This window comes from Cyphellophora attinorum (genome assembly GCF_001299255.1).
Source record: "Cyphellophora attinorum strain CBS 131958 chromosome Unknown Contig1, whole genome shotgun sequence".
In the NCBI taxonomy this organism is placed as follows: domain Eukaryota; kingdom Fungi; phylum Ascomycota; class Eurotiomycetes; order Chaetothyriales; family Cyphellophoraceae; genus Cyphellophora; species Cyphellophora attinorum.
Window position 1 is genome coordinate 72,927 of NW_017253229.1, and position 25,202 is coordinate 98,128.

General features: G+C 53.7%; 5 protein-coding genes across 5 annotated transcripts; 3 read left to right on the forward strand and 2 right to left on the reverse strand.

Annotated features, from left to right (window-relative positions):
• Nucleotides 1–617: 617 nt before the first annotated feature.
• AB675_265 (1-phosphatidylinositol 3-phosphate 5-kinase fab1) lies at nt 618–7,997 on the reverse strand (the record flags this gene model as incomplete). The annotated part of the gene is made up of 2 exons (XM_018142650.1): nt 618–6,523; nt 6,842–7,997. The coding sequence occupies 2 exons, from the start codon at nt 7,995–7,997 to the stop codon at nt 618–620; spliced, it is 7,062 nt and encodes a 2,353-aa protein (XP_018005382.1).
• A 461-nt stretch (nt 7,998–8,458) lies between these two features.
• Nucleotides 8,459–11,572, forward strand: AB675_266 (uncharacterized protein; the record flags this gene model as incomplete). Its single annotated transcript, XM_018142661.1, has 1 exon — nt 8,459–11,572. The coding sequence occupies one exon, from the start codon at nt 8,459–8,461 to the stop codon at nt 11,570–11,572; it is 3,114 nt and encodes a 1,037-aa protein (XP_018005555.1).
• An 898-nt stretch (nt 11,573–12,470) lies between these two features.
• AB675_267 (uncharacterized protein) lies at nt 12,471–13,457 on the reverse strand (the record flags this gene model as incomplete). The annotated part of the gene is made up of 1 exon (XM_018142671.1): nt 12,471–13,457. One exon carries the CDS (start codon nt 13,455–13,457, stop codon nt 12,471–12,473), a length of 987 nt encoding a protein of 328 aa, XP_018005459.1.
• Nucleotides 13,458–14,096: 639 nt separating this feature from the next.
• AB675_268 (uncharacterized protein) lies at nt 14,097–15,694 on the forward strand (the record flags this gene model as incomplete). The annotated part of the gene is made up of 3 exons (XM_018142681.1): nt 14,097–14,287; nt 14,365–14,625; nt 14,683–15,694. 3 exons carry the CDS (start codon nt 14,097–14,099, stop codon nt 15,692–15,694), a joined length of 1,464 nt encoding a protein of 487 aa, XP_018005742.1.
• Nucleotides 15,695–23,473: 7,779 nt separating this feature from the next.
• Nucleotides 23,474–25,126, forward strand: AB675_270 (Vacuolar amino acid transporter 3; the record flags this gene model as incomplete). The annotated part of the gene is made up of 1 exon (XM_018142702.1): nt 23,474–25,126. One exon carries the CDS (start codon nt 23,474–23,476, stop codon nt 25,124–25,126), a length of 1,653 nt encoding a protein of 550 aa, XP_018006026.1.
• Between the last annotated feature and the right edge of the window lie 76 nt (nt 25,127–25,202).

A 25,202-nucleotide genomic window follows, 5' to 3' on the forward strand; every position in this document is an offset into this window, starting at 1 on the left:
ATGAGGAGCGAAAGATGAAGTTGCGAGAGCAACCTCTCCATACACGCCCTGTGGAGAGCGCACCCTGTTGTTGAGATGGTTCAGCTTGTCGGCAGAAGTACAAAGTCAGAACGAACCTCTACAGAAGACAGCATCAGTTGGTTTGCGTGACATCACAGATGATTATAACTACTAGTCGTCCCTGCCTGGATGCTTGGCAAAATGAACGGCCAGCACTATCCTGCTTAGCCCGACTATCGTTCCAAGCTACCTGGTACGCTCTACACGCAGGTGCGATCGATTGACTGCATATGCTCTGCCGTGAAGCAGAAAGATTGTCCCCTCGGGTATCTCAGAGGCTGAGATGAATGAAAGCTTTGGCTTCTCGACCTGAAACCTAAAGACATGGAAGGTATCATCCTTCCTGACACGCTAGCACTGATTACTACCACATCCAGGTGAATTTTATCATGCATTCATCTAATCGTAGGGCTCCCTCGTCCAAGTATTTTGAATGACCATGCAACCGTAGCAACTGAACGCACTCTGCCTGCTCTGAACGCCGCATCGCTAAAAGTAGTAAATAAGTCCCAGCCAGTAGCCAAACGTCACGCAACCTGCTTTTGCTCGCGCATCGTCTATCCCAGCGTAGCCATAGTCGCCATCTTCTCCTCTCCATCCCCATCTCCATCCCGCGCTTCCCCACGTCCCCCATCTTTAACGACTTTCCACCCCGTCTTTCCCCCCTTGACCACCACTGGCGCAAATTGATGCCAACAATTCGGCGCCTCCAACACATACCTTCCCATCGCCTCCCTGAACCTCCTCTTATATTCCTTTGGACTGGTCACCGTTGGCATCCGTTTTCCTACGCCCCCAATCCCCGTTGCACCCACCAGTCCCGCTCCGACAGCAGTGAACTGATTAACAAAGCCGCGGTCCTTGATCCAGGACTCCAGCTTCTTGTCCCATGTGTACGTGCGTATACAATCGATGATGCCCACGACGAGTTCCTTCCTGACTTCATCGATAGCTATCATGAGAGAGTAGTCCATGACGTTTTGGCGTGCAAGGAACAGCGTGTCGTTATGGACTGAACTGCGAAGTAGCTTCTTTGAGTGCTCGCGCGCAAATAGTGGTGATTCGTAGATGAATTCCACCATGTTCTCATCCAGAAGCACCTCATTACTAGCTCCCGTCTCCCTGATCTTGCGATTACGCATGGAGCCTTTTAGGTCGAAGATGCGGGTCGGTGAGCGGTCGTAGAAGAGGTTCTCCATTAGCAATAGATACCAGTTGTACTCCACGCCTGTGGCCGGGTTCTTGATTACGATCTGATAGAATCCCAACATTTTCGCGATCACGCTAGGAAGTTCGTGAAAGAATGCTTCGGACATGATTTGGAAATAATTGGGCGCGAATTTCAGGAAGGATTGGGTCTCGATCGGACTCAAGCTCTTGAGGACGAAGCGATCGTCTAGGGTTTTGAGGAACAGAGACTTCGTTTTCCCGCCCTTGGAGTCCCACTTCAAGCAACGCGACAGCGATTCCACCACGCGGTCCGCAACGCCGCATTTCCGGCGCACGGCGTCGAACTGCTCGGCGAAGAAGATCTTGCAGAGCATTTTGGCGGGACCCTCGGCGAACTGGTATTTCAGGTGGGTGCCGTTCTTGCGCAGGAGGGAGTGCATGACGTCTGCTTGAAAAGTGCCTTCGGCGTGGGTGTGGTTGAACATCCCGTCCATGTTAGGTGGGGGTGATTTCTCTTGTACGTCGTGGAGCATAGTCTTGTAGTCGGAGGAGTTCAGGGCGAAGGCGATGATGGACGATGGCTCGTCTTCGCGGACGATGATGTCGCAGTCTGAGAAGACGTGTTCTGCTGCGAGGAGTGGGTACTCGAGTGGTGCCCAACCGGAGGACGAGCGCTCAGCCCAGAAGGTGGTGAGCATTTGCATCAAAGATTTGCGCTCATGTTTGGGGAACTCTTTCATCTCCAGATCGTCTTGCGAGAGGCGAAGGAGGTCTTCTGGCGAGTCAGGTAATAAGATCTGTTCGCTCAATTCTTCGAGATCGCTTTCTTCGGCGTCGGAAGGTGCATGGCTCGAGAGCTGGTTCTCACCTTCGGTTTCGGTGGCCTCGGTGTGCGTGTCTTCGGTTTGAGCGTCATTGCCTGACACTTGGGGCGTGTCTGCGTCTTGCGCCATACCCTCGGCCGTCGGAGCAGTCTCACCGGGATCGATCTCGTCGATCTTCACACTATGAAAGAGTTCGGCATGTGGCTCATCGACAGCTTCGTCCACGTCTCGGTATACTTCCACGATAGGCTTTGGTGCTGCAAGGGGGAGTACTCTCGATTGGGCGGTGCGTGTGGCTCGAAGTCGGATCTCTCTTCTTCGCTCGCGCTCAAAATCACGCGCCAGCTGCTCGAAGTGCTTTGCCAAGTTAGAGACACGGGATTCTTTTCTATGCGACACTGCCCGCGGGATGAGAGAGCCCTTTTTCCTGAAGTGGGCGAGACCGAAGCGCTCAGAGAGCTTCTTCTCGGGTTTTTCGGTGTCTGCATCAGAAGGCGTGCTCATCTTGCTGCTCCTAGACTGACTGATAGCCTGGCTGATGCCTAGCCCACTTCCCGAGGACACGGCAGAATTTGTTCGAGTATTGGGAGGTGGCTCTCGCTTCGGCACCGAGGCAGCTGGCGTGGATTGTGCTCTCAAGAAAGGCGGCGTGTTCCTGCGTGACTGCTGCTGCACAGCTTGCGGAATGAGTATTCGCTCGGTACTGGCCTTGGGCGTCGCCATAGACGGACTCATGGGGTCAGCAATGTTTGCCGCCTTGGGCGTCATCGGATCCTCGGTCTGTAGCATCTCCGGCGTCTGCACATCAAGAGTCGGCAGAGTGGTCTCATCTGAAACCACCGGAGTTAATGTGGAGCTTGGTTCCGCAGGAGGCAAAGCAAGGTCAAGATGATTGATCACGCTGGTATCCATATCTCCCTGATGGACATTTGGTAAGATCTCAGGCACTTTCTCATTGACCTCAGGCAGCTCGCTGGTCACTTGCTGAGGACTTGCGTGCTCTTCGAGTACAGCTTGAAGTACATTGTGCGTTTTCTCTGGCGACAACGTTGTTGTACGTGGACGCAATGGCGGACGTTCCCCTCCGGTAATTGCGTCCTGTTTCTCGTCAACTGCTTCTTCGGGAGGAGGTGTAGCCGTTCCTTCGTTATCAGACAGCAGGGAAGTGACTGATACGTCTCGATCCAGGAAAATCTTCTTCAGCTGCAATGTCGCAAGCCTTCGGATATCCTTTTCAGAAGGGAAGAAGTTCTGCTCGAATTCCGTGAAAAGAGCATCCCATTCGGCGACTTTCTCTTGCGTGGCGTGTATGACCCGATTGAGCGGAATGATCTCCCAGTGTCGGCTATTTGAGTACTTCTCTTGTAGTTGCTTGATCAGCGCCGCATGATCATCATTAGCCTTCTTCGTCAACTTCTCAATCTCTTGCTTGCATGCGTCGATGTTCTCTGGAAGAATCGCATCCGCATTGATGCTCTTCAGCCTCAATTTTACTGAGCCCGTGAATCGGGTGACCCTGTTCTCGATGCGGGTATACACCTCATTGCGGAAACGGAGGTCATTGTCGACTTTCCAGGTCACTCGCATCCGCGGCACAATGATCTCGAGCAGATCAATGGGGTCATACCGAACGCAAATTGCCATGTCCTTATATCCGAAGTAGCGTAAGTGATCTCGGTGCAAGTCGTGGTTGCACTGTCCAGCAGCTCGTGCGTGCAAATCCGCACTCCAGAACGACAACTCGAGATACTTGCCAAAAGAATACTTCCAGGTACTGACCGACATGGGCGCGACCGTAGTTTCATAAGAACATATCCTACACGAGCTCCACATGAGGATGATATCTTGCAGTCCGCGCATTTTAGCAGGGTGCGGCTCGATGAACACACTGACTTGTGCTTCACCATGGACGTACTGACGGTGATGCTCGTACATACGCTTTTCGCAAGAGCTCGACGTGCAAACATCCTTAGCACCAATACATAGATCTTCGACGTACTGGCCCAGCGTGCAGTCAGCTTCAAATTGATCCTGATCTTGCTCGCTGTAGAAATTGAAAGCTAACAGATCCGGGCCATGACAGGGTACTGATGTCTCCGTGGCAACATGACTGAACAGAACTACAATGTTCTGGTGCGCGTAGGGATCGAACAGGTTACGATTGCCTGACAAGTAGGTCTCCCATTGCCGTTTCTGTGTCTCGTAATTGTCCAATGCCTTATCGTATTCAGTGTCGTGGACAGCATGAATGGCTTCACGGACCTTCTTGCTAGAGCCTTGGAGCGACGCGTGGAGCATCTCAGGCTGGATCAAAGTGAACTTTTGAGCCTTGGACTTTTCTTCGGTCGATTGAGAAGCACTGATGTCTTGGTCGCGGAGTCTTCTCAGGTACGCAACTCGTCTTTCCAGTTCCCTGGCCTTCATTAACAGATACGGCTGCATAAATCTTACAAAAGGTGAGGCGGACAGGATCTTGGTCTGGTGTTTGTCGACAAGGTCCTCATAAAACGTTGGCACCGGAATGTCGTCTGGAATATCAGCTGAATCTGGACTCTCGAACGAGACGCTGGCTGTTGAGGGTGGTGCCATCTTCTCGTCGCTTGTACCACTCGTACCGCTTTGTGTCAAATCTGTTGTGTCTGACTTGCTGTCTTGATTGGTGCCCATTGATCCGTTCTGTACTGTACCAAGCGCTAAAGGCAGATTCTTGTCTTGGAGGGATCCGATGGGCGGGACAGGCACTGCCTGCTTTGTCAACTCGTCGATGCTATTTGGGATCTGTGCCCACTCGTCCCTCATCAAACAAGTCTCGAGTTTCAGGTTGTATACGACGTAGATCATGAAGTCCGTGATGCGCTTGATCTTCGAGAGTGTTTTCTTATCGGCACCTCGAATGGCGATTGTGCATCCCAGCTGCGGAGGACAGCCCGACAGATAGACGTATGTCTTTTTCCTGCCTTCAGACATGAATGTCTTGACCTCAAAAGACTCGCACGTGCCCAACTGGCCAGACTGTGTACCAATCTTGTCCACTGACTGGACCACCCGGCTCTGCGTGCATCTTGAGACTGCTTCTAGCACTGACGACTTCACGTTGTACACAGTAGTTATTCGGGCCTTGTCGAGGAGTTGTAGTGCCAAGCCAGAAACATTCTTCTGAGCCAGGAGTACATCCGGCTTCAAGGTGGCTATGCGGCTGACAAGGATCTCGAGGTATTCCCGCTCCTGTCGAATCACGGGGTCCAAGCTCATAAAGTGCTGCTCATGCCGCGCATACTCCAAAGCGAAAGTGACGATCAAGATACGTGGAGACATGACCAGCCTCGACATGCTTTTCAAGGCAACGTTCTTCGTGAACACGACTCCCGAAATGTAGGAGGTATCACCAGGACGACCGCCCAGGACCTTTTTGAGCTTCACATAGTTTCTGATGTCGATATCGTCTCCGCCTTGTACGTCCGGATCGACGTCATCGGTGGCCTTGAGTAGAATCGGAACAAGAGCGTCCTCCCAACTTGATATCCTCGGAACATCAGCATCTCTCAGAAGCTGTTGCAGCAGCTTGTGCACATGTTGAATACTCGCTTTGTTGAGTTCCATCGCAGGAGCACCATGACCGTGCATAGAGGCGCTGCGGATCATTCGTGACACTCTCGTCGTTGGGTCAGGCTGAACGGGTGTGACAGGACTGTCGTCAACACCTCCTGTCAAAGCGGTGTGCAGACGCTCACGTGTCGTTCTTGGGGTCGCCCGCTGGTGAGTGCTACTGGCTACACTCAGATTCCGTCGTCGCGAGGATCTTTGCAGGTCTCTTTGGCGCGTGCTGATGATGCTGACCTCGTCAGAGTCGCGAGTTAGGTTGAGAAGACCGGCAATGCTTCGGTCTCCGATCCGCGAACGGCCTTTCCGGACAGCCGCGAGCAGTCCAGCAATGGCTGACTTCTCCCCTTCTCCCGTACTTCGCGACAGCTTCTCTGTACCTGTAGCAGAATGGTCGTCCTCTGCACTGGAGGCATCGTCGGACAGATATTGCTCCAAATCTGGATCAATGATGCTGTCACGATGGAATGCTGAGTTAGAAAGATCCCTACTTACATCTTCGAGAGTCCTTCGCTGAAACGGGGCCCTCTCCTCATGGTAGGCTTTGATGCTACGAAGCTGCTGTTTGGATTGGTTCCGTTTGTGTCCATGGCCCGCCGATTGACTATGCTTGAGTGACCTTGAAGAGCTAGGGCGTGGAAGTCCAGGATTCATTTCGATCACCCTCGACGTACTGTCCGCGTCAAAGGGCCTTCTGACAGGTATGCTCATGGTCGGCGTTTTGGACAGCTGTTCGCGTGATACTGAATAGAGCGATGCGGTGTCGTCATCGTCAAGTCTCTGGGCCGAGCGAAGCAGATGCGCGGTATCTGGGGTGCGTGGTCTTGTCAGTGATTCTGGCAGGTTGATGCTCTCCGGCTCCGAATAATCTGATGAATCGTCATGGGTCAGAATCATGCTTTCGCATGGTTTGCATACTCGAACAGCCGATTGCGAACCAAAGTGCGAGCCATCTACGATGACTGTACATTTGTTATCAAAGATTTGTCCGCAAGAGCGACAGTGATGTTTCCGCCGGAATGTGCTGAAGGGCTCTCCACAATTGAAACAGTCTCGAGCGTTTTCATCACGCATCCAGAACTCTTTGTCCAATAGTCTACTCCGCAACTTGCTGACTGGGTGAGACCGGAATTCATGCTGCCCCTGGTCTGCAGTGCCATCAAATCGCAGAGCTCTTGCAGACTGACTGAACGCTGTTGTTGGCGCCGAGTCTGTTGACGAGGCTTGAGATCCAGGGTATCCAGGAAGTTTGGATTGTGGGACCTTGGGCCCTGACTTGTTGGTTGACATGGAAAGGATCAACGACACGCTCGGCTGTGATCCTTCCGTGACTATCGTCGGCTTCAATGCAGCCGGACTCCGAGATGTCGACGCGTGATGTCCAAGAAGCTGTAGCGGGTTCGACTTCGGTGCCTGTGGCAGGATCCTTTCCTGTCGAGCGTTTTTGCTGGTGCCTTTCGACGCGTCGTCTTGGACGACGACAGGAGCAGCCGGAGGTGCAAGCATACCGACATCGCCAGAAGCATTAGAGTCTTGACGAAGATGGCTATTGGGACCAATACCGTTCACTACTGGCAGCGGGCTTGCAAGGGGTTGCTTCGTACGTGTTGGTATCTTGACCAATTCGCCACCGAATTCATCTTTACGGGCGGAAGGTGGAACACTCATATCTGTCCCTGCGCTCCGAGGTGGTGTTTGTTCATCAATGCGGTCGAAGCCAGAACCTGTTCGTGAGTGATTCGCAGAATGAATCTTGTCAGCGTAGATGTGGGTGTTCGTGATCGCCGGATCCGCCGAAATTGGCGGCAACGGACCTGTCGGCGATCTTACTGCTGGACTGTGTAGAGACATCTTGCTCACACTAGTCGCCTTTGATGAGGCTTTGGACGGCTGCGGCAGGAAGTCTGGAGAAGCAGGAGTCTCTGACGGAACAGGCCGTGGAGACACAGTCGTTGATGCCTTGCTGGAACTTGGCTTCGACGATGACACTTCCTGACTTGAGGCAGTAGTAGGCGGACCATTTCGTTGGTCGCCTTCGGTGGCCACTCCGACTGTAGCCTTGAGTTTTGTGTATAGGCCCGTGATGCCGCCAGACAGGTCTGCAGCGAGCGACTTTGTGTCATTCTTCGATGCCGAACTTGGCGGATCAGTGTATTCGTTGAATACAGTAAGGCCTTGGGACTGTGAAGCTACGCTGTGAACGCTGTCCAGTGCCTCATTTAGAGCGTCCTGGTCAAGATCCGCGGCTATGGATGCCTTGGAGTCACGGCGAACTCGACGAGCCAAAGGCAGGAATACGGACGAGGTAGAGGGGCTCGAAGTGCTCTTGGACGGCGGTAACATCGTGTTGGCCTCAACCTGGAGGCCAGGACACCTCGCAGTGCTCGTAGATCAGCAGCGACAGGGCTATCATTATGCAGGCTGCATGGCGTTTCTCTGGTTGGTTCTGACAGTGCCCAAATCCACTCACTGCATGTAGGTGCAGTGCTCTCACAGAGTATATCAGTGAAAGCCCACAGCCACTGCACCCCTTCGCTCGGTGACAACGCATGATCGCCGCCGCGGAGTCGAGCGACGTCAACTACGGCGGCTCCTACGGCACGTATAAAGCATCTCCCCACTCACTCGCTCTCGAATCAAATCGCGACGCGCTCTCTCGTAAAACGCGTTTCCTAAGCCCCAACGAACGTGCTGTAGGATCCGGCAGGTTGACCATAGCTGCTGCAAGCATGCTCTTGGCTGTACCGCTGGACGTGGCAGCATGTTCCATATGTCACGACGAGTGAGCCTTGGACCCGCCCGACATGAGCGACGACGAGTACGATGACACGCCAGTGACTCAGGCACAGATTCCCACGCAGAACGGACACTTCAGTAATAGGAGGCACGGAGTCGCGGGCTCGAGGCAAATCACTGTGCCACAGGACGTTGCGTCGAAAGCGCCAGAGAACGACAGTGTGAACGGACGAAACCTTACCAATGGCCAGGCACGCTCGATCAAGAAACGCGAGCTCGCTGAGAATGGAGGCCGTGATGGTAGCTCGGCGAAGAAGCCGTGCCTCGAAGGAGACTCCGAAGAGCCATCCGCAGCACAGTCTCTGCTTCAGAATGTGGACAATCTCACGCAGGAGAAGAAGTTTGTACCAGAGCGAATTCAGCATGCATCACAGGTGAACCAGAGCGTTCCGTCTGCAATCCGTTCCATTACCAGCAGGCAAGCACACTGCCCGCTTGATCAGAAGTCAATACTGGAATCGTCTGGCATTGAGTGCCCTCCACTGCCGGGTCACGACAAGCGACCAGGGACAATGCCTCAGAAGCTGTTTGAGCTTTTCACTGCACAAGCTGACCAAGCAAGCAGCGCGTCAAGGCTATCAAGTGGCCATATCACTGAAGTCAAACTTCCAGCTCACGAACAAGCAGAGCAAGCGGAAGAGGAAGAGGACGATCTGCCGACCCAACAGGTGTCTGGTAGTCAGTGGCCGGCGAGTCCAGACTATGCGGCCAGGGTCGCACCCGCGATTGAAGCAGCCCAGTCTCCTGAATCGTCTCCGATATCTTCTGCTCCTTCCTCCGCAAAGCCACTCCGTACACGCATGCAAGGTCTTCCACCAGACAGTCCACCGGCTGCGGGCCAAGAAGCTACCTCAGCATCCTCCGTCGATCTCGAGCCTTCGCGTAGCGGTGAAAACGCGCTAATTGCGCAGCCTTCCAAGGAGAGTGCTAGTACGAAGGACCAGCAGTCGAACCTGCCGACGCCTTCAAGTGATTCGGTAGAAGACGTAGACACGTCCGCTTCTGACGAGGAAGCATCGGATGCACTTTCGATCATGGATCTAGATCGGCCTCACGCATCAGCATCGGTTCCGGTCTCACTGCCCGCCTCTACTTCAGGCACGAGAAAGCCTGTTGAGGTCGAGAGGACACCATTTCCCGGCAAGCAGATTCATCGCAGGCAGGAAATGGTGCCTGGGTCCACCTTCGTGCCGTCCACTTATGCGGATGCTATCAGAACGGTGCACACCTCCGATCCACTGCCGGAGATGTACAGCTCCGACTCTGAGATTTCTAACAAACGAAGGCAAGACCGACAAGAGTATCACAATACACAAAGATCAACCCAGATGGGATCCCAGGCAAAGGACAAGGACCAAGATGCCGTTCAGCACGAGCGAAAGATGCAGGAGCATCGTGAGTGGCGCCGAAATCTGCTGAAACCAATAACAAAAGTGCCGACGCAATCGTCGCAGCCTCAGGTGATGGCGGAGGAGACTCTGGTTGTCGAGACGAGTACAGAAAGTCGGGTTGATGCAAAGTCGAAATCCGCAGACGAAACAAGTGTTCAGGAATCATTCCAGCCTTCCACAGAAGCAAGAGCCAATACGTCCCAGGTGAATGGCAACTCATCGAAGAGTCATCATGAAGCAGCCCGGCCTAGCTCACCTCCGGCACGTCCCGCACATCCAAGTCAGCAGACTAGTCTCAGATCTACGACCAGAGTTCCATCGATATCGGCCCACCATGGCGTTCCCACCTCCTACGGGGCACTGTTCGAGCGCTTCAAAGCAGCGTACAGCGATTATGGAGGGACGGTGAAGCATTTTGCAAGTGCCTGTGAGATGTTGGCAAAGCCTAATGTTGCTACGCGTGTTCACCGATCGTTAATGGACGACTTTGTGTTCCACTACGCCAATACCTTCCTGCCGTATGTGATTGAGAGCGCAGCTTCTGGCGAAGGCTCCATGCCATATACGGATTACTTCTTCACCTTGGACGACCTGACTCATTGGAAAAAGGTGTTGTCGTCAGCGGGTCTACACGCTGCAGGCACCACACGCTCTGCGCGGACCTCGGAACTTTCACAAGTCCAAAAACGTCGTGTGTCCTACGGACTGCCCTCAGTCTCAATCAAAGATGAGAACAGTATCAGCACAACACCCAATGTGGACACGCTTACCCATGCGCCTGCACATGTACAGGATCAATTTATGGCCCAAGACCTCGAGAAAGCGGCATCGCACGTTAGTGTAGAATTTGCTGGCCAAGCAGAGCCATCCGAGATGGCCAAGGCAACCGCCCAATCGCAAGATGCGTCACAGCAGTCTTCAGTGGAATCCTGGCTAGAGCAAACAGCACACGCCCGAGCCCCGTCTCCAGAGCTCGGAACGCCAGGCATCGATCGCTCCGCCGAGCAATCACCTGACGCCAATGGCTTGCAACGCCGCATGTTAACGAATAAGAGAGGCACGATCTCTTCATTGGCAGTGGACCCACCTGCTGCGAAACGGGCCAGGGGCAATATGGGTATGGTCAGGCCCGCGTCCGCTTCCATACAGGAACAGGTACAGCCGACGGGATCGACACCACGGCTGTCAGTGGCATCCGCCTTGGACGGTGCGCCCTCGACTGCCCCACCCCGAGATCCATACGTCCCGCCACGATCCACGCCGAAGCGCAAGTCCTTGCCCGCATCGTTTGGCATCACGAAGAGCTTACCACCATCGAGCACTGCGCCGGCTGTTGTTGCTCGTGCTACCGTCTCAAGGAGCTCTCGTCCACCAGACGGCTCACCTGCCTCGAGTCCAGCCCTTGATCCTGCCTTGAAGGGCTTCATCACAGATTCAAACGCGGCTGGTCCTTCGCGATCGTTTGTCAGGCCTCAGTCGAGACGAACGAGCACTTTTAATCCATTCATTAAGCCTCCACCTAAGCCACGGATCGTGTCAAGTCCCTCGTCGAAGGGCAAGGAGCCTGAGATCCCACCATCATCTGCTACATCGCGACCTCCTCCTTTGGCGAAGAAAACCTCGTCAACTTCCTTATCCTCTGACAAGAAGAAGCTGAATCCCGACTGGTGGAGAAAGGAGGATACGCCGTACCAGAGGTTTGCCTCAAACTGGATGAGTTCTGGGGGATGACGATTAAATACTAGGCATACGTTACATGATTTTCTGCCCAGCAATTTTAAACACTTCCATCGTCTCAACTTCATTCCGACAAGTCGCAACGATGAACCTCCATTCGGAGAGTATGATGTCATGAAGGGCTCCGAATGGGTGTCAGTGCTGTAGCGGCACGTCTCGACAAGCTTCTGAAGGCGTTTGTGGTAATGTCTGCACGAGCGACTGTTCAGAAATTCCGTCGAGGGGACGAATTCCAAGCTGTATTGTATAATCAGCGTTGAACAATAGTGCCATTAGCGAGCGTATGCAATAGTTTCAATCTATGTCAGTCTCGCAGATTTATATTCAGCTGACCCAGACGAGGCTTTGAGTGAGCCCGGTTGACCAGCTTCTCGTCAGTCTTTGATTGAGAGGAAGGCGCGTTGACCATATTGCTGATGGCCGCGACAGTCGAGGCAGAGCCATAGTCCAGACCGGTTGACGGAAATAAAATTTTTGGACCGTCCAAGTGATGCCAGATAGCAAGTGATTCAGATGCGTGCAAAGAACAGTGAGCGGCCCTAACCGACTGAGTGAAGCGACGGACTCGGTTTCCGCCGGCTCTTTATTTCATCTTGAAAGTATAAGTATTGGTCTCTCCCTTGGCTTCATCCTCTTCTCTTCCATTCAGTGCAGCATTCGAGATAATAGTGAGAACGCACTGTCATGCCTTGGTAGCACCTGTTGCTGTCTGGTGGGACGAGCAGCTTTGTGAAAGCAGCATACGATGCTCTAGCATTCTTCCGCCCTGCTTTCACATCGCGACAACCCTCGAACATGGTCCTGCGACGCCCTGATACATGACTTTCCTCTGTGATGCCCTTACTTAAATGTGGTGGACAGCATCTGGTTCGATCATCGTTCACGCAGTGTGTCAAGCTAACCATACCTTCGCAACCTCATCTAGCGTCTCCTTCAGACCCGACTCCTCAATCTCCAGCTCCGTGTCAAACCCATGCTCACCCTCCTCGTCCACCACAAGTCTCACGCGCAACTCTGGATCATTCTTCCCCAGCGCCTGAAAGAGCTTCTGCGTCCCCTCGATCGGCACCACACTATCCTTCTTGCCATGCCAGATCCACACTCCGCCCCTTGCAAACCTCTCACCTCTCTCAACACGCTCGATCGGAAATTGTGAGGGATCGTCAAAATCAAAGAACCTATGCACGATCACGCCATGCTGAATGTATGCCACCATCAACGAGATTTCAGACAAGGTCGGATCTTCGGATCGGACAGTCGTGTTCGACTCAGCCATCTTAGCAGCGTGCGCGGCTTCAAGTTCTGCAAGATTCATCTGTGGGAAGACGAAGAGCTGTTTTTCGTAGTGCTCGGTGAAGTAGCGGCTCTTCAGATCTGTGCAGGGGTAGGCTGCTGTCACGGCTCTGACGCCATCCGGGTGGTTCAGTCCTGTCATGAGGGAGAGGTAGCCGCCTGCGGAGTCTCCGGTGGTCATGATACGTGTGAGATCAGGTTTCACGCTGTCGTTGGTGACTGAAGCGAGGTAGGCTGGAAGGGAAGAGAGCATCCATTGCCAAGCATCTTCGATGTCGGCCAGAATGTCGGATTGGCGGCACTCAGGAAGGAGGCGGTAGTTGGGGCTTATGATTATGGCTGAGTGGTTGATCGCGTACTCCAGAAGGTGGCGAGGGAAGAAGCCTGGATAGAGCGCGGAACCAGTCACAAATCCACCGCCGTGGAAGCGAAGGATGGTAGGTGCACCTGTAGCTGGGCATTTCAGGTTCTCTGGGGCTAGCACGCTGAGTGTGATTGGGTGTGAGCCAACGGTCTTGTAAGTGGTTGTGTGAATCTTGAAGGCTTCGTAGCGTGAAAAGTCATCCGGGTCTGGAAGCACTGCCATGATAGCGGTGGACGATCAACGAGGCACCCAGGCAAACACGAGGCGAGCGATTAGGCAACGAGGTCGGTTGATAGCATGAATTGGTCTGTGCTAGGTAGTATGCATCGCAGATCCTTATATACCTTCTTTTCAGGGGGGTTTCGTGCGATGCGCGTGCAGACTCGCACTTCGGAAGGTTGCAGGAGCGACGGGCTTCGATTGGCAAACTTACTGTTAGGGGCAGTACCTCGGCCACAGGGCAGCTCGCATTTTGCAACACCAGAAGCAGTCGCATTTTGTCATCCGGCGACATTGCATCTGCTCGCACTACTCAAATCAGTCCGTCTTCCGAAAGTCTAGTATTGACTCTAATTTATGAAGAATCATAACTCGGTTGCCTGATCGTGATTCTCCCTTGCACGTGACGCAAACGATCAGGGTCAGTTTTTCAGGCGAAAAGGCTGCAAGCCCCGAGCCTAGCCTATCCCGCTCTAGTGCACAGCCTAAGGCGTCAGCTTGGCTTTCTCGACCAGATGAAAACAGATCGCTCATTCCCCGGAGCTTCCTTCGACCTCGTTTCGCCTCATCCTCGAAATATTCCATCTCTTTTGCTTCTCGATTCCCATCCTTTCATCACCAAAATCATCACCGATATGAACCATGAATCCCCTCGAAGGTATCCCACCATCGCCGCCTCGCGATAGTCTAAAGCGCCCCAGAAGCGAAAGCTCGGATGACGACGCGGACCCCGAACCTATAAGCTACAACAACCCACCGGGCGTGCGCTACGGCAAAGACTCTCTTGTCTGTGATCAATGCGGCGTCGGCTTCCGAAAGCATTCAGACCTCAAGTATGTGCACATACCGAAATGAGCCTTTGGTTGCCTTATCCCTAGCGATGACGCGTTGTACTAATGTCTGGCTTCAGGAAACATAACGCCCGACACGCGCGACAATATCGGTGCATCGAAGTCAACTGCCCTCGTACATCCATCGGTTTTGCGACAATCAACGACCTATACCGGCACGAAAAATCGGTGCATGGTAAACACGTCGGCAAGTCGCGCATGTACAAGTGCTTCGCGCCTGGTTGTGCAAAAGCTTCGAAGCTGTGGCCGCGGCTCGACAACTTCAAACAGCATCTTATTCGCATGCACCCGAACGAAGACATCGACGCGTTAGTAAAACGGTAAGATTCCATTGCCTTCTTTTGCCTCGTCTGCCTCGCCACTAACTAGGCAACCAGATCAGAACAGTGGCAAGAAGAAGAGGAGGGTGGTCCAGATTCTATGCAACTTGATCGAATCGACACTCAGGACTCAGTCATATCTTCACTGCAGAACGTCAAGCGTCTCAGGTCGCCGCCGCATCTGCCCGGTCCGTCGGGTGATCGCATGCTCACCCATCGCTGGGACGTAACTCCTCCCACATCAGCGACCAACCCCCAAGGTCGTCCAGATCAGCTTCTTCGCGGCATCGTCGATAAGCCACAAACGAACGGCACCCCTGCAAGTGGTCGTCAGCCAGGCGATCCGTATCGCCAAATTCAGCCCACAGGCCCAGACGGTAACAGAATGGGCGGACCCAACGCGACTCCGACCCACCCATCACACTCTCAAAGAGACAGCCAAATGTCCGAGCCACCGCCTCTCGAGCCAGACGAGAGCAAGACCATTTCACGCGCAGCTGAGGTTCGAGAGCTATCGAGCGAGGCGAGATGCGGATCATGTCATCTAGCAGGCAGGCGCTGCTACATCGACAGCGCGAACCCACGACACTGTGTCTCATGTCCGACTGAGAACCACTGCATCTTCCGTCGAACTGTAGTCCGCGAAGGACCTGCCACTCACTTCCTCTGGCACGAATTAGTGGGCATTCACAACATTCCACAGGCCATGCCCCTCCACCATCAGCAACAGCACATGATTCACATGCAGCAGCCTCCGCCTGGCCCAGGACCGCATCCGATGGCACAGGGACCACCGCCGCAACAGCCGTCGCCGATCATGCACCCTCGAGGTCCTCCCCAGCCTCAAGGTCAGCCGGGCCTAGATCCAGCTCTGATGACGCCAGCGCCAGCAACGGCGCCGAGCCAGCCGCCTTCTCAACCTGCACAACTGCCTCCGTCGCAGCAGCAGACACCGGCACAACAGCAGCTACAAGGACCCCAGAGTGTCGCGTCCACCCCACAGGGGCCGGCCCAGGCTTCAGCGACGCTGCCTGCGGATCCTAGCCCCGCGCCGTCTCTGCAGCAGTAGCTTTGCCTCCAAGACGGTCTCTGAGCGGGCAAGCGCAAATGTTCGCGGACGTGCGAAATCGCCTATTTTGTATCACAGCATCGAACTTGCTGCTCTAGGGAGGCTCAATGCATACGCGAGTCTGAGCACATCATATTCATCGATGTCAGCACAAACGAACGGCCTGCTAGTTACTAATATTGCCAGGGAGGCCTCCGCCGCACTCGCGGGTCGGGTCTTGGCGGCTGACACTTTGTCGGGCGACAACGTGTTGGGGCGGGCTTCATTTCTAGTCGATAGTCCATTTACTCGAGTAGTTTTATCAATGAAAACGCGATTGACCTGGTTTACATAGCCTCGGCGCAATGAAGAGTCTTGTGAGGTGAACTTGGTGTTGCCTCTTTGCCTTCCTGTTTGCCTGTTGCCTTCGAAGGCGGCGATCGTTGTTGCCTGATAGGCAACGAGGTAGATGGTAGTGAGGTGGTGGTGTGGTCGTGGCGGGAGAGTGATGTGAGTGCTTTGATAGCTCGTGCTGGTCGAGTTGAACGAGCCAGTCCATGGACGATTGCTTTGTGAATAGGACGACGAGCCTGATACGCTGTCGCCGCCCATGCGATGCTACGGGAAATTCATACTTGCAGACTCGTCGGCTTGCCACGGCCACCTTGTCAGCATGCTGAGGCTCGCGGAAGTCGACTTGTTTTACGTGTGCACTGAAAATGTCGAGCAAGTGTTCCCTCAAGCCCTACGATAGGGCTGCCTCACGAGAGAGCGCGTTTGGCAGAATCCCTTTCCTGGCCGCATCCTCGCCCGTCACCTGCACCGTCTTCGTCGCTATCGCCTGAGACTGATCATCACAAGACACATGCTTGCATTTGCCACACGGCTGAAGTCCTAAACTTGCGCATCTGAAAGCTTCTTCGAACAAGAATTCCCAGGTTTGAGACCAGCCCCCATGAGGCAGCGGATGTGGAGTTGCGAGAAACTACGGTGTGGTCAGCAGACCATATGCTGCATCTTCGTCGACTTTCTCGATCTCGTGTTCCATCTACCTGTCACACACCGCACCTGCCCTCCGCTGCCACGTCCAAATTCCGGTCACGTATGGCCGCGACACCGCTCTCTCGTTGACGCCCTTGCTCCCACGCTTGCGACCGGCCATTGCCCATAGTCTATCACAATGGTATAGCTTCCCATCTAACACTCCAACTTTACACCTACAATCTCGAGCGCTGCTTCACAACTGCAACAAAGCCAGCTTCGCTCCCGCACCCCTTCCCTTCCAGCGCAACTGCTCACACGTCCGCCCACAGGTCTTCCTCTTCTCCCGCAATTTCCCAGACCGCCGCCCCCTCCTCACCAGTTTACAAGCCTTCTTTGGCATCGGCCCCTCCCTCGCCCGCAGCATCCTCTCCCGGCACAGCTCCACAACACCATCAAAATGCGCGAGCTCAACTCCCAACAGATCCTCGACTTGAACGCTTATTTGGAAGGCATCAAGATAGAAAACGAGTTGAAGAGATCAGTGTTGGCGGATATAAAGAGGTTAAGGGATACAGGGACGTATAGGGGCAGGAGGCATGCGATGGGGCTGCCGGTGCGGGGCCAGCGGACGAGGGGCCAGATTAAGAGTGTTTGGCGGTTGAATAAGGTGGAGAGGAACTTGTGATCTGGAGGGTATGGCGAAGGCAACAGGCAGGACGAAGCTAAGATTTAAGAACCAGGCAGGGCCGGACAAACGAGCTTGTTGAGAGTCCAGGACGAGTCCAGGGGGAACGCAGCTGAATCGTGTCGCTGTGATGGACAGTCTTGCTTAGGACAAGTGTTCGATCGAGGTTTGCAAGGGACTTGGCTGCCGACAGAGGGCGTGCTTTGGCAACGTAGATGCGCCGGATTATCGGAGGAGACAAGGTCGCGGGCAGCGTCGCACAAGTGCAAGCTTTCACCTAGCAAGGCGAAGCTACTGGAGCAGAAGACGCGGGACGAAAATGTCCTTCAGAGTGGAAGTATGGATTCTCCGAGAGCCATGCCAGTCCGTATCGACCCGACGAACACGATCTAAGGCTTTCCAGGAGGTGTCCGAAGCACTTCCGGACGTCGTGAGCGGAACGAAACGCCCTCTTCTTCAGCGAGGAGATAGGTCTTCAGAGGCAGATCAAGATTATGGGGGCGGCCAGCCTGCCCGAAACGTGTTGGATGGTTATGTGTATACTGTACAACAGACAACTTCTTTTGTCAAGACCAGCGCTCAAAGGCAGCTTACTGTTCAAGAGACGACATATAAGATGAATGAAGCTGTTCATTTCTGCTCAAAGCTGTCTAGCCAACAATCTGAACGTTCAGGACGAAGCGGAATAGCGACCCGTCGTCCTTATGCTCGTGATTGTAAGACCTCCACCTGATTGCCTAATGGCCTCGTTTTTTGTTTTGAGCCACTCGATCATGGCTTTTTCTTTGATTTGTGCCAATGGCTCATAGATTAGTAGTAACAACCAGCCCTCCCAAACCACTACTATTCACCATCAACACCGGCACACATTGCCCTGGTCCTGATCCCCTAACATCTCCGCTCCCGCCAACTACTACCCTCGACAAGACCTCCAGATTGCTCACATATCCCAGACTCTCCTTTTCGCTCTTGTACGTCCCTCTTGTCGGCGCCGGCAGAGTCGTAAAGATCACGGCCGTGTCTTCGCTGTTCTGCGCCATGAGCTCGTTCAGGATCAGATGTTGGGCGCGCGAAGGGAGAGTGTTGAAGGAGAGGGGAAGTGAGGCGGCGAAGGGGAAGCCAGTGGCTGGAGTGGGAGTGGGCCCGTCGTGTTGGGGAATTGAGGTAGCGGTGGGGGTAGCTGTGGGTTTGACTTGAGGGCTGCCGATGTTGGCAGCACGGCTCGGCGAGGAGGAGGTCGCCCGGGCGTAGATTGAGGACGTGATATTGCTGGTCTGCTGAAGCTTGGAAGGCTGTTGGTGATGAAGACGGCGAGGGTGAGGTTGCTCGGCGAATTGGATTGAGGGCCCGGGAAGGGCGTTCGGGTCGATGTTCTCACTCCTATTGTCTGGCTCTAGGATACTAAACATGTTGGCAGCGGATTTTTCCTGAGCGTCTGGGCTGGCGGGAGTGTCGGCGACGATCTCCTCTTTGGCGTCCAAGCTTGTGCCGCCAGCCATGATACTGTCGTCCTTCCTCGGTTCGCGAGCGATGGCTTCCTCGGGAGTCACTGGCCTGGTAAGCGGTGATGTCGAGTCGCCTGGGGTCGAATGACGCTTCAATTGTGTCGTCCGTCCTCTATTTTCATCAAATAAAGTCTCGTCAAATTGGATGAGATCGTCATTGCTGGCATACTTTGTGCCAAATCCATTGGCCTGTGGTCGCTGCTTCGAGCTAGCTCTACTGCTCTTCTTCGACGAAGCTTTCGATTTTGATTTCGTCGATTGGGACTTTTTCGAGATCGACGCAGTTGACTCCTCGAGGTTCCCGTCTTCGCTCTCTGTGTCGTCCTCGTGAGGCTCCTCATCGTCATCGTCAGAAGATGAATATTCCGAGTCGCCACCATGTGAAGCATGTCTGCTGATCATGTCGTCGTCCAGGCGGGAAGTGCGCATGCTCATGCTAGCAGCCGCGGACAGATTTCCTATACTTGACCGAGCCCTCGGTCGTGCAAGCATCCGCCTGATACCCTCCATCCGGGACACTGAAGTCGCTCGAGACTGCCTCGGGCCCGGACTGCCCCACTCCACTTCCTCTGCAAGAGACATGCCATCGACGGCTGACATATCGCCTCTGTTAGATCTGACGTCTTGCCAGCCTGGCTCGTCTTCCAAGACTTTGTCGATCCGTTCCTGTGTGTCAGCGTCGACTTCTTTGGCGTTGACTAGAGCCTCGTATGTGTCGAGTGTGCCACATGCAAGCCAAAAGACCAGGACTTCTGCGTTAATGCGAAGATTCGCTAGTAATGAAATGGTCTTGGCACGTTCCTCCTCGACGTCCTGCTCGTACTCGACGAAGATTGCGACTCTGAGGCTATAAGATCGCTTCCATGAGGGGACTGTGTTCAAGATACACCCTAGCTGTAAAATCAGAGTGTAGGTGTCAAAATTGAATGTCTTCGGATTCTCAGCCTCTTCCTCCGTGTTAGCCGTCATTTGTATGGGCCACAAGTCGATGTATTTCTTGGTGTTGTCGCCATCGGTCGCTGGCAATTCAAGCTCATTAAACCCCGCAGCAACGGCTATGATCGTCCGCAGACTCAAGATCATATCTTCAAGGACCATAACATAGCTCTGTACATCAGTTCGCTTTTCAATGTAGCAAGTGTCAGTCGGTAGATCTCCTGTCACTCCAATGCTTTTGCGCCTCTTCCTCTGCCTGACCTCACGCTTCACTTCTGGCGGCGGACTAGGCACATCGACCAGAGGCTGCTCGCTGCGAAGCTGTTCAAGATTGTAGACGCCAAAGATGACGAGGTTCGGTCGCATACTACCCAGACCGGCAGAAAGTAGTACATTTCGAGCTCCCCATTCGATAGATGGCGAGATAGCCACGTTGACGAAGGCTTTGATCCTAGAAAAGTCGATATACTTGGTCCAAGCCGCTTGCTGCTTCCTGGCCTCAGGCACAGATGCTGCAAAATTATCGGTGACGATAACGTGACCGAGGATGTACAGCCCGCCCTTCTTCAGACTGTTGCAGAACTGTATCAACTTATACCCCCTTCTTGGGTCATTGACGAAAAGCAGAATCTGTGGTCTCCAGAACTTGACATGCTCGGTCTTTAGCCGGAGGAGATACTTTCGCACCTGATGGTAAATGAGGACTTCTGAGATTGATCCCCATGCCTTCGGTGGCGTTGTGTAATGAATCATGGTAATGAGTAGAAGTAATACACATATGGAACCGGACGCTGAATACCCATCAACGAAGAACATCGCTGCAATGCTCAGAACAGCACCCACGAAAGCGGTCTGCCAGTTGAAAAATTGAAAAGAAGGTCGAAAATTTGGAGCCGAGCCAATCTTGAGCAGGAACGTGGCCGCGTTGAGGGCGAAAAAGGTCATGAGATAAGTCATCGTGATGTAAGTCGCAATTTGGTTTATGTCCAGCAACAGCACAGCTTGTGCCACCGCCCAAGTAAAAAGAATGGCCTTTATTGGTTCACCCGACTTAGAGGTGCCAAAAATAGCCAGACCTGGAACAAGATTGTCGCCAGCGATTGCCTGCAACTGTTTTGCTGGTCCAATTACGCCCATCAGTGTCGAGAAGAAGGTTGACGCTAGTTCACCTGCGAGAATCAAGATGCCAGATATGTTCACATCCTGAACCACGTTGACGTTTTTGTAGAATGACTCCCGGCTGATAGACGCCGCCATTGACACAATCACAACAGTATAGGCGACGAAGGTCAAGCCCATGCCATATAACGTCCCCCTTGGAATGGACTTGCTTGGGTTTTCGAGGTCACTGGACAGACTGGCGCCAGCTAGAATACCACAGGTGGCCGGAAACAGAATGCCGAAAAGATCCTGCAAGCTCGAATGTCTCTTGAGCATGCTTCCAGCAGCTCCTCTGGTGAAATGAGGCAGCAGGTTCTCACGTAAGGTCTCCAGGCTCCATCCTGTAAAGTCCACAAATTGCTTTCGCTCTTCGAATGGGCTGAGAACAATGGACGAAAGAGGGATACTGATGATAGCCACAAGGAGGATGACTAGAAGACCACTGCTGAGTTTGGCGAAAAAAGAACTCCCAGCCAGGCAAATCAGTACGCAAAGCAGAACAACGAGTGTAGTCCAGAGATACTCCCACCAGCGGCCCTCTGGTAGAAAATTTGCCCAGTTGCCAGACTCAGAGCCAAAGTTGTAGATGAGGCAGTCGATCAGACCCGCAGCATTCAATCCCGTGTTGAGCACGAATCCGAGGTAGGAAATGATTCCAATAGCACCGCCAAATTCGGGTCCCAACGACCGTGAGATGAGGTAGTAGGCACCGCCTCCACGCACGATGCCGTTTGATGCCACTGCTGAGATAGACATGGTCGTGACAAGGTTGATAGTATAGGCACATACAAGCATTCCAAGCATGCCTAGCAGACCGCTCTGGCCTAGGATGAAACCAAAGCGGATAAACATGAGGATACTGAGGACATTGAGACTGACAGGTATGAACACTCCCCAAAGAGTGTTCAGCTTGGTTGCGGGCGAAGATGGAGTCGTTGGCAGTTCCGACTTGGACTTCGTTGGCGTGCCTGACTTGATGTCGTGCGTATGCATATGAGCGGCGAGCGAGTCATTGGCGGGCAGGACACTGCCTGCTGCAGTACCCGGTCGACTTGCATCTTGAGATTCATCGGCTTGTCCGTCAACAAGCGTCGACACAAGGCGTTGCGTGACTCCTTCGCTAGGAGTGGTCTCGACTCGAAACGCTGGTGGTCGATTTAATGAGCTTGCCGGAGGAGTGATGTGGCCATTGCGTGCCTGGGTTCCGTAGTCCAGTTGAGGAAGAGAAGGGTCTGATGTTCGTCTCAGCAACTGTGCACGCTCATCTGTTGCTGTTCTCGTGGTGAATGTCGGTCGTCCTCTTATGAGCGGCCTTCGTCTCCCTCGAGTGGCGTTTGGTGACCCAGGATCCGCCATGATGCATCTGGTGTTGGGACGACGTCCCTTGATCTCTGTCACCGTCGAGAGAAAGTATCAGTCATGTTAAACAGTCCTTTCAGCTACGCCGTCCGTGACATGCGGTTGGGTGGTACAGCAGAGCGGAGAACAACAGGTGCTTTGGTCCGAACGAATGACAACGCTGTAGATGCAGACGCGAACAAGATGAATGATGAAAAGTTCCTCTCTGGGTATGAGACAGTCCAATATTTCGTGCCTAATAGTGATAGAGTCTCTGTTGGAAGCAGATATCTCTTGTTTGATATCCGGATTTGAATCTCGACTCTTGACGCCACAGTCGCTCTTGTCGTTCTTGGCTTTCCGTCCTAACGGGCCATGTCTGATTGGCTTACCAACACGGGCAGGCACAGAAGCGGGATCGCCCTCGTGGCTGCTGCTCCGCTTATCTGCGGCTGGTGACATGCTTTTCGTCAACTTTGTTCTGTACAAATCTGCTGACCCTCTGATACCTCGGCCACATTCGTTTACAAGTCGACAGCACATAGTCACTACGGGCAGCAATTGTATATCAGTACGAGCAGGACGGACTCTGACTACGCCGGATGCAGTGTCTTGGGCAATGTCAGCTCCGAGGGATGTTGCTCACTTGGAGCCCGGCCGTTCAGGTTCGCCGATAGCCGGATCACCTGCAACCAGACATGCCTCCATTGCGAGGCTGTCCTCGCCCGTACCCTCGAGCCGCCTCGGTAGCAGTCCGCAGCAGGTTCCAAACCCCGCGCAGCATCCTCCGACTACCGATGGATCGCAGCTAGCTGGACTAGATCGTTCATCGCCTGGTCCCCGTACTGCGCGGTCGGCACTATCGACAGCTTTGGCTGGCAGTCAGGGCCGCGAGTCGAGCATAACGGGCACTCCACCACGGCATGCACATAGCGGGTCGATCGGGGGCGCAGAGCGCGCACAAAGAACAAACTATGGCTCCTTCAGTGCTAAGGACATCGCAGGAAGTCCGTCAATACATGCGGGCGATCCCGAAGTGGTCAAGAGACACTTGGTGCTGCCAGACGACGCACGCGCTCGGTTCCGGAGCGTTGATACCCTCAAGGCAGACGGACCAGGCCCATCTCTGAACGACGATGAGTTCTCTAGCCTTCAACTGCAGGGAGGCGACATGACAAGGAATGTCTACAAATGGCTCAGGAGGCACAGAACAGCGTTCGTGGACGTCCAGCTCGCAGCCAGAGCTTCGCTGTTGTACGGCCGGAACCAGAGGATGAGTCTGAGAACATCCAAAACATCAAAGTGCCAGGAGGGTTCCGAAGAGACTTTTTGAGGAGAACAGCGGAGAGTCCAGCTCCCGATTCTCGGCAAACCGGCAGCAGAACGGCATCAGCAGTCAGCAAGGCGGTCAAACCGCCACCTCAGCTCTTCACAAATAATTTCATCGAGTTTCTGACGCTATACGGGCATTTTGCCGGAGAAGAGCTTGAAGAAGATGACGAGGTACTCGAGCCTGACGAGTATTTTTCATCTGATGCGTACGGCGATGCGGATGATGAGGAAGAATTTGGCGAAAGCAGCGCACTTCTCGGCACCCCTGGACGACGGAAACGGAAGCACAAAACTGCGGCTGGCAAGGGCACAAGCAGTGCTATGAACGCAGCTCTACTGCTTCTCAAGTCCTTCGTTGGAACCGGCGTTCTATTTCTGCCACGAGCCTTCCTCAACGGTGGCATGCTCTTCTCCTCGCTTGTACTTCTGGGCATGGCATCTATCAGCTACCTTTGTTTCATTCTACTTGGTGAGACCAAAAAGCACATCGACGCATCTTTTGGTGACATTGGAGGTGTTCTGTATGGCAAATGGATGAGGGCAGCAATACTTGGCTCTCTCGTCCTCAGCCAAGTTGGGTTTGTGTCGGCATACACCGTCTTCACTGCAGAGAACCTTCAAGCGTTCGTCCTTGCGGTGACAAATTGCAGAACATACATCGACATCAAGTGGATGATTCTGATGCAGATCATTGTCTTCCTGCCGCTTTCCCTCATCCGCGACATCTCCAAGCTAGGGTTCACCGCTCTCATCGCAGATGCATTCATTCTCTTGGGTCTCATCTACCTCTTCTACTACGACATTTATACCATTGCGGCTCCCAACTTCAAGCTAGACATAACCTTATTCAATCCGTCCTCCTGGACACTCTTGATCGGCACAGCGATCTTCACTTTCGAGGGAGTCGGTCTGATCATTCCGATCCAGGACGGCATGAAGCACCCACAAAAGTTTCCGTTCGTCCTCTTCGTCGTCATGATTATCATCACGGTACTATTCTCGGCCGCTGGCATAGTCTCGTACGCCGCCTACGGATCCAAGACCAAGACTGTCGTCCTTCTCAACCTTCCCCAAGATGACAGGACTGTCAACGGTGTTCAATTTCTGTACTCCGTCGCCATCCTCCTGTCTACGCCTCTACAACTCTTTCCGGCCATTCGTATTCTCGAGACCAGCCTATTCTCCCGTTCCGGCAAATACAACCCATATATCAAATGGCAGAAGAACGCATTCCGCTTCTTCCTCGTCTTCGTCTGTGCGTTGATTGCATGGGGCGGCGCCGGAGACCTGGACAAGTTTGTTTCATTAGTGGGGAGTTTCGCATGTGTGCCGTTGGTGTACGTGTATCCACCAATGCTGCATCTGAAAGCGGTGGCACGTACGACGAGGCAGCGCGTGATAGACTATCTGATCATTGTGTTTGGCGCAGTGGGCTGCGTGTATACTACGGTATTGACGGTTCAGCAGTGGGCGGGTGGAAGCGTACATGAGCCTGGGTACTGTGATGCATAGTAGGCAGGTCGCAACAGGCGACTTCCAGGATAGACGAGCGTTCGACTCGAGCGCGCTACGTTTAGATCCAGCTGTG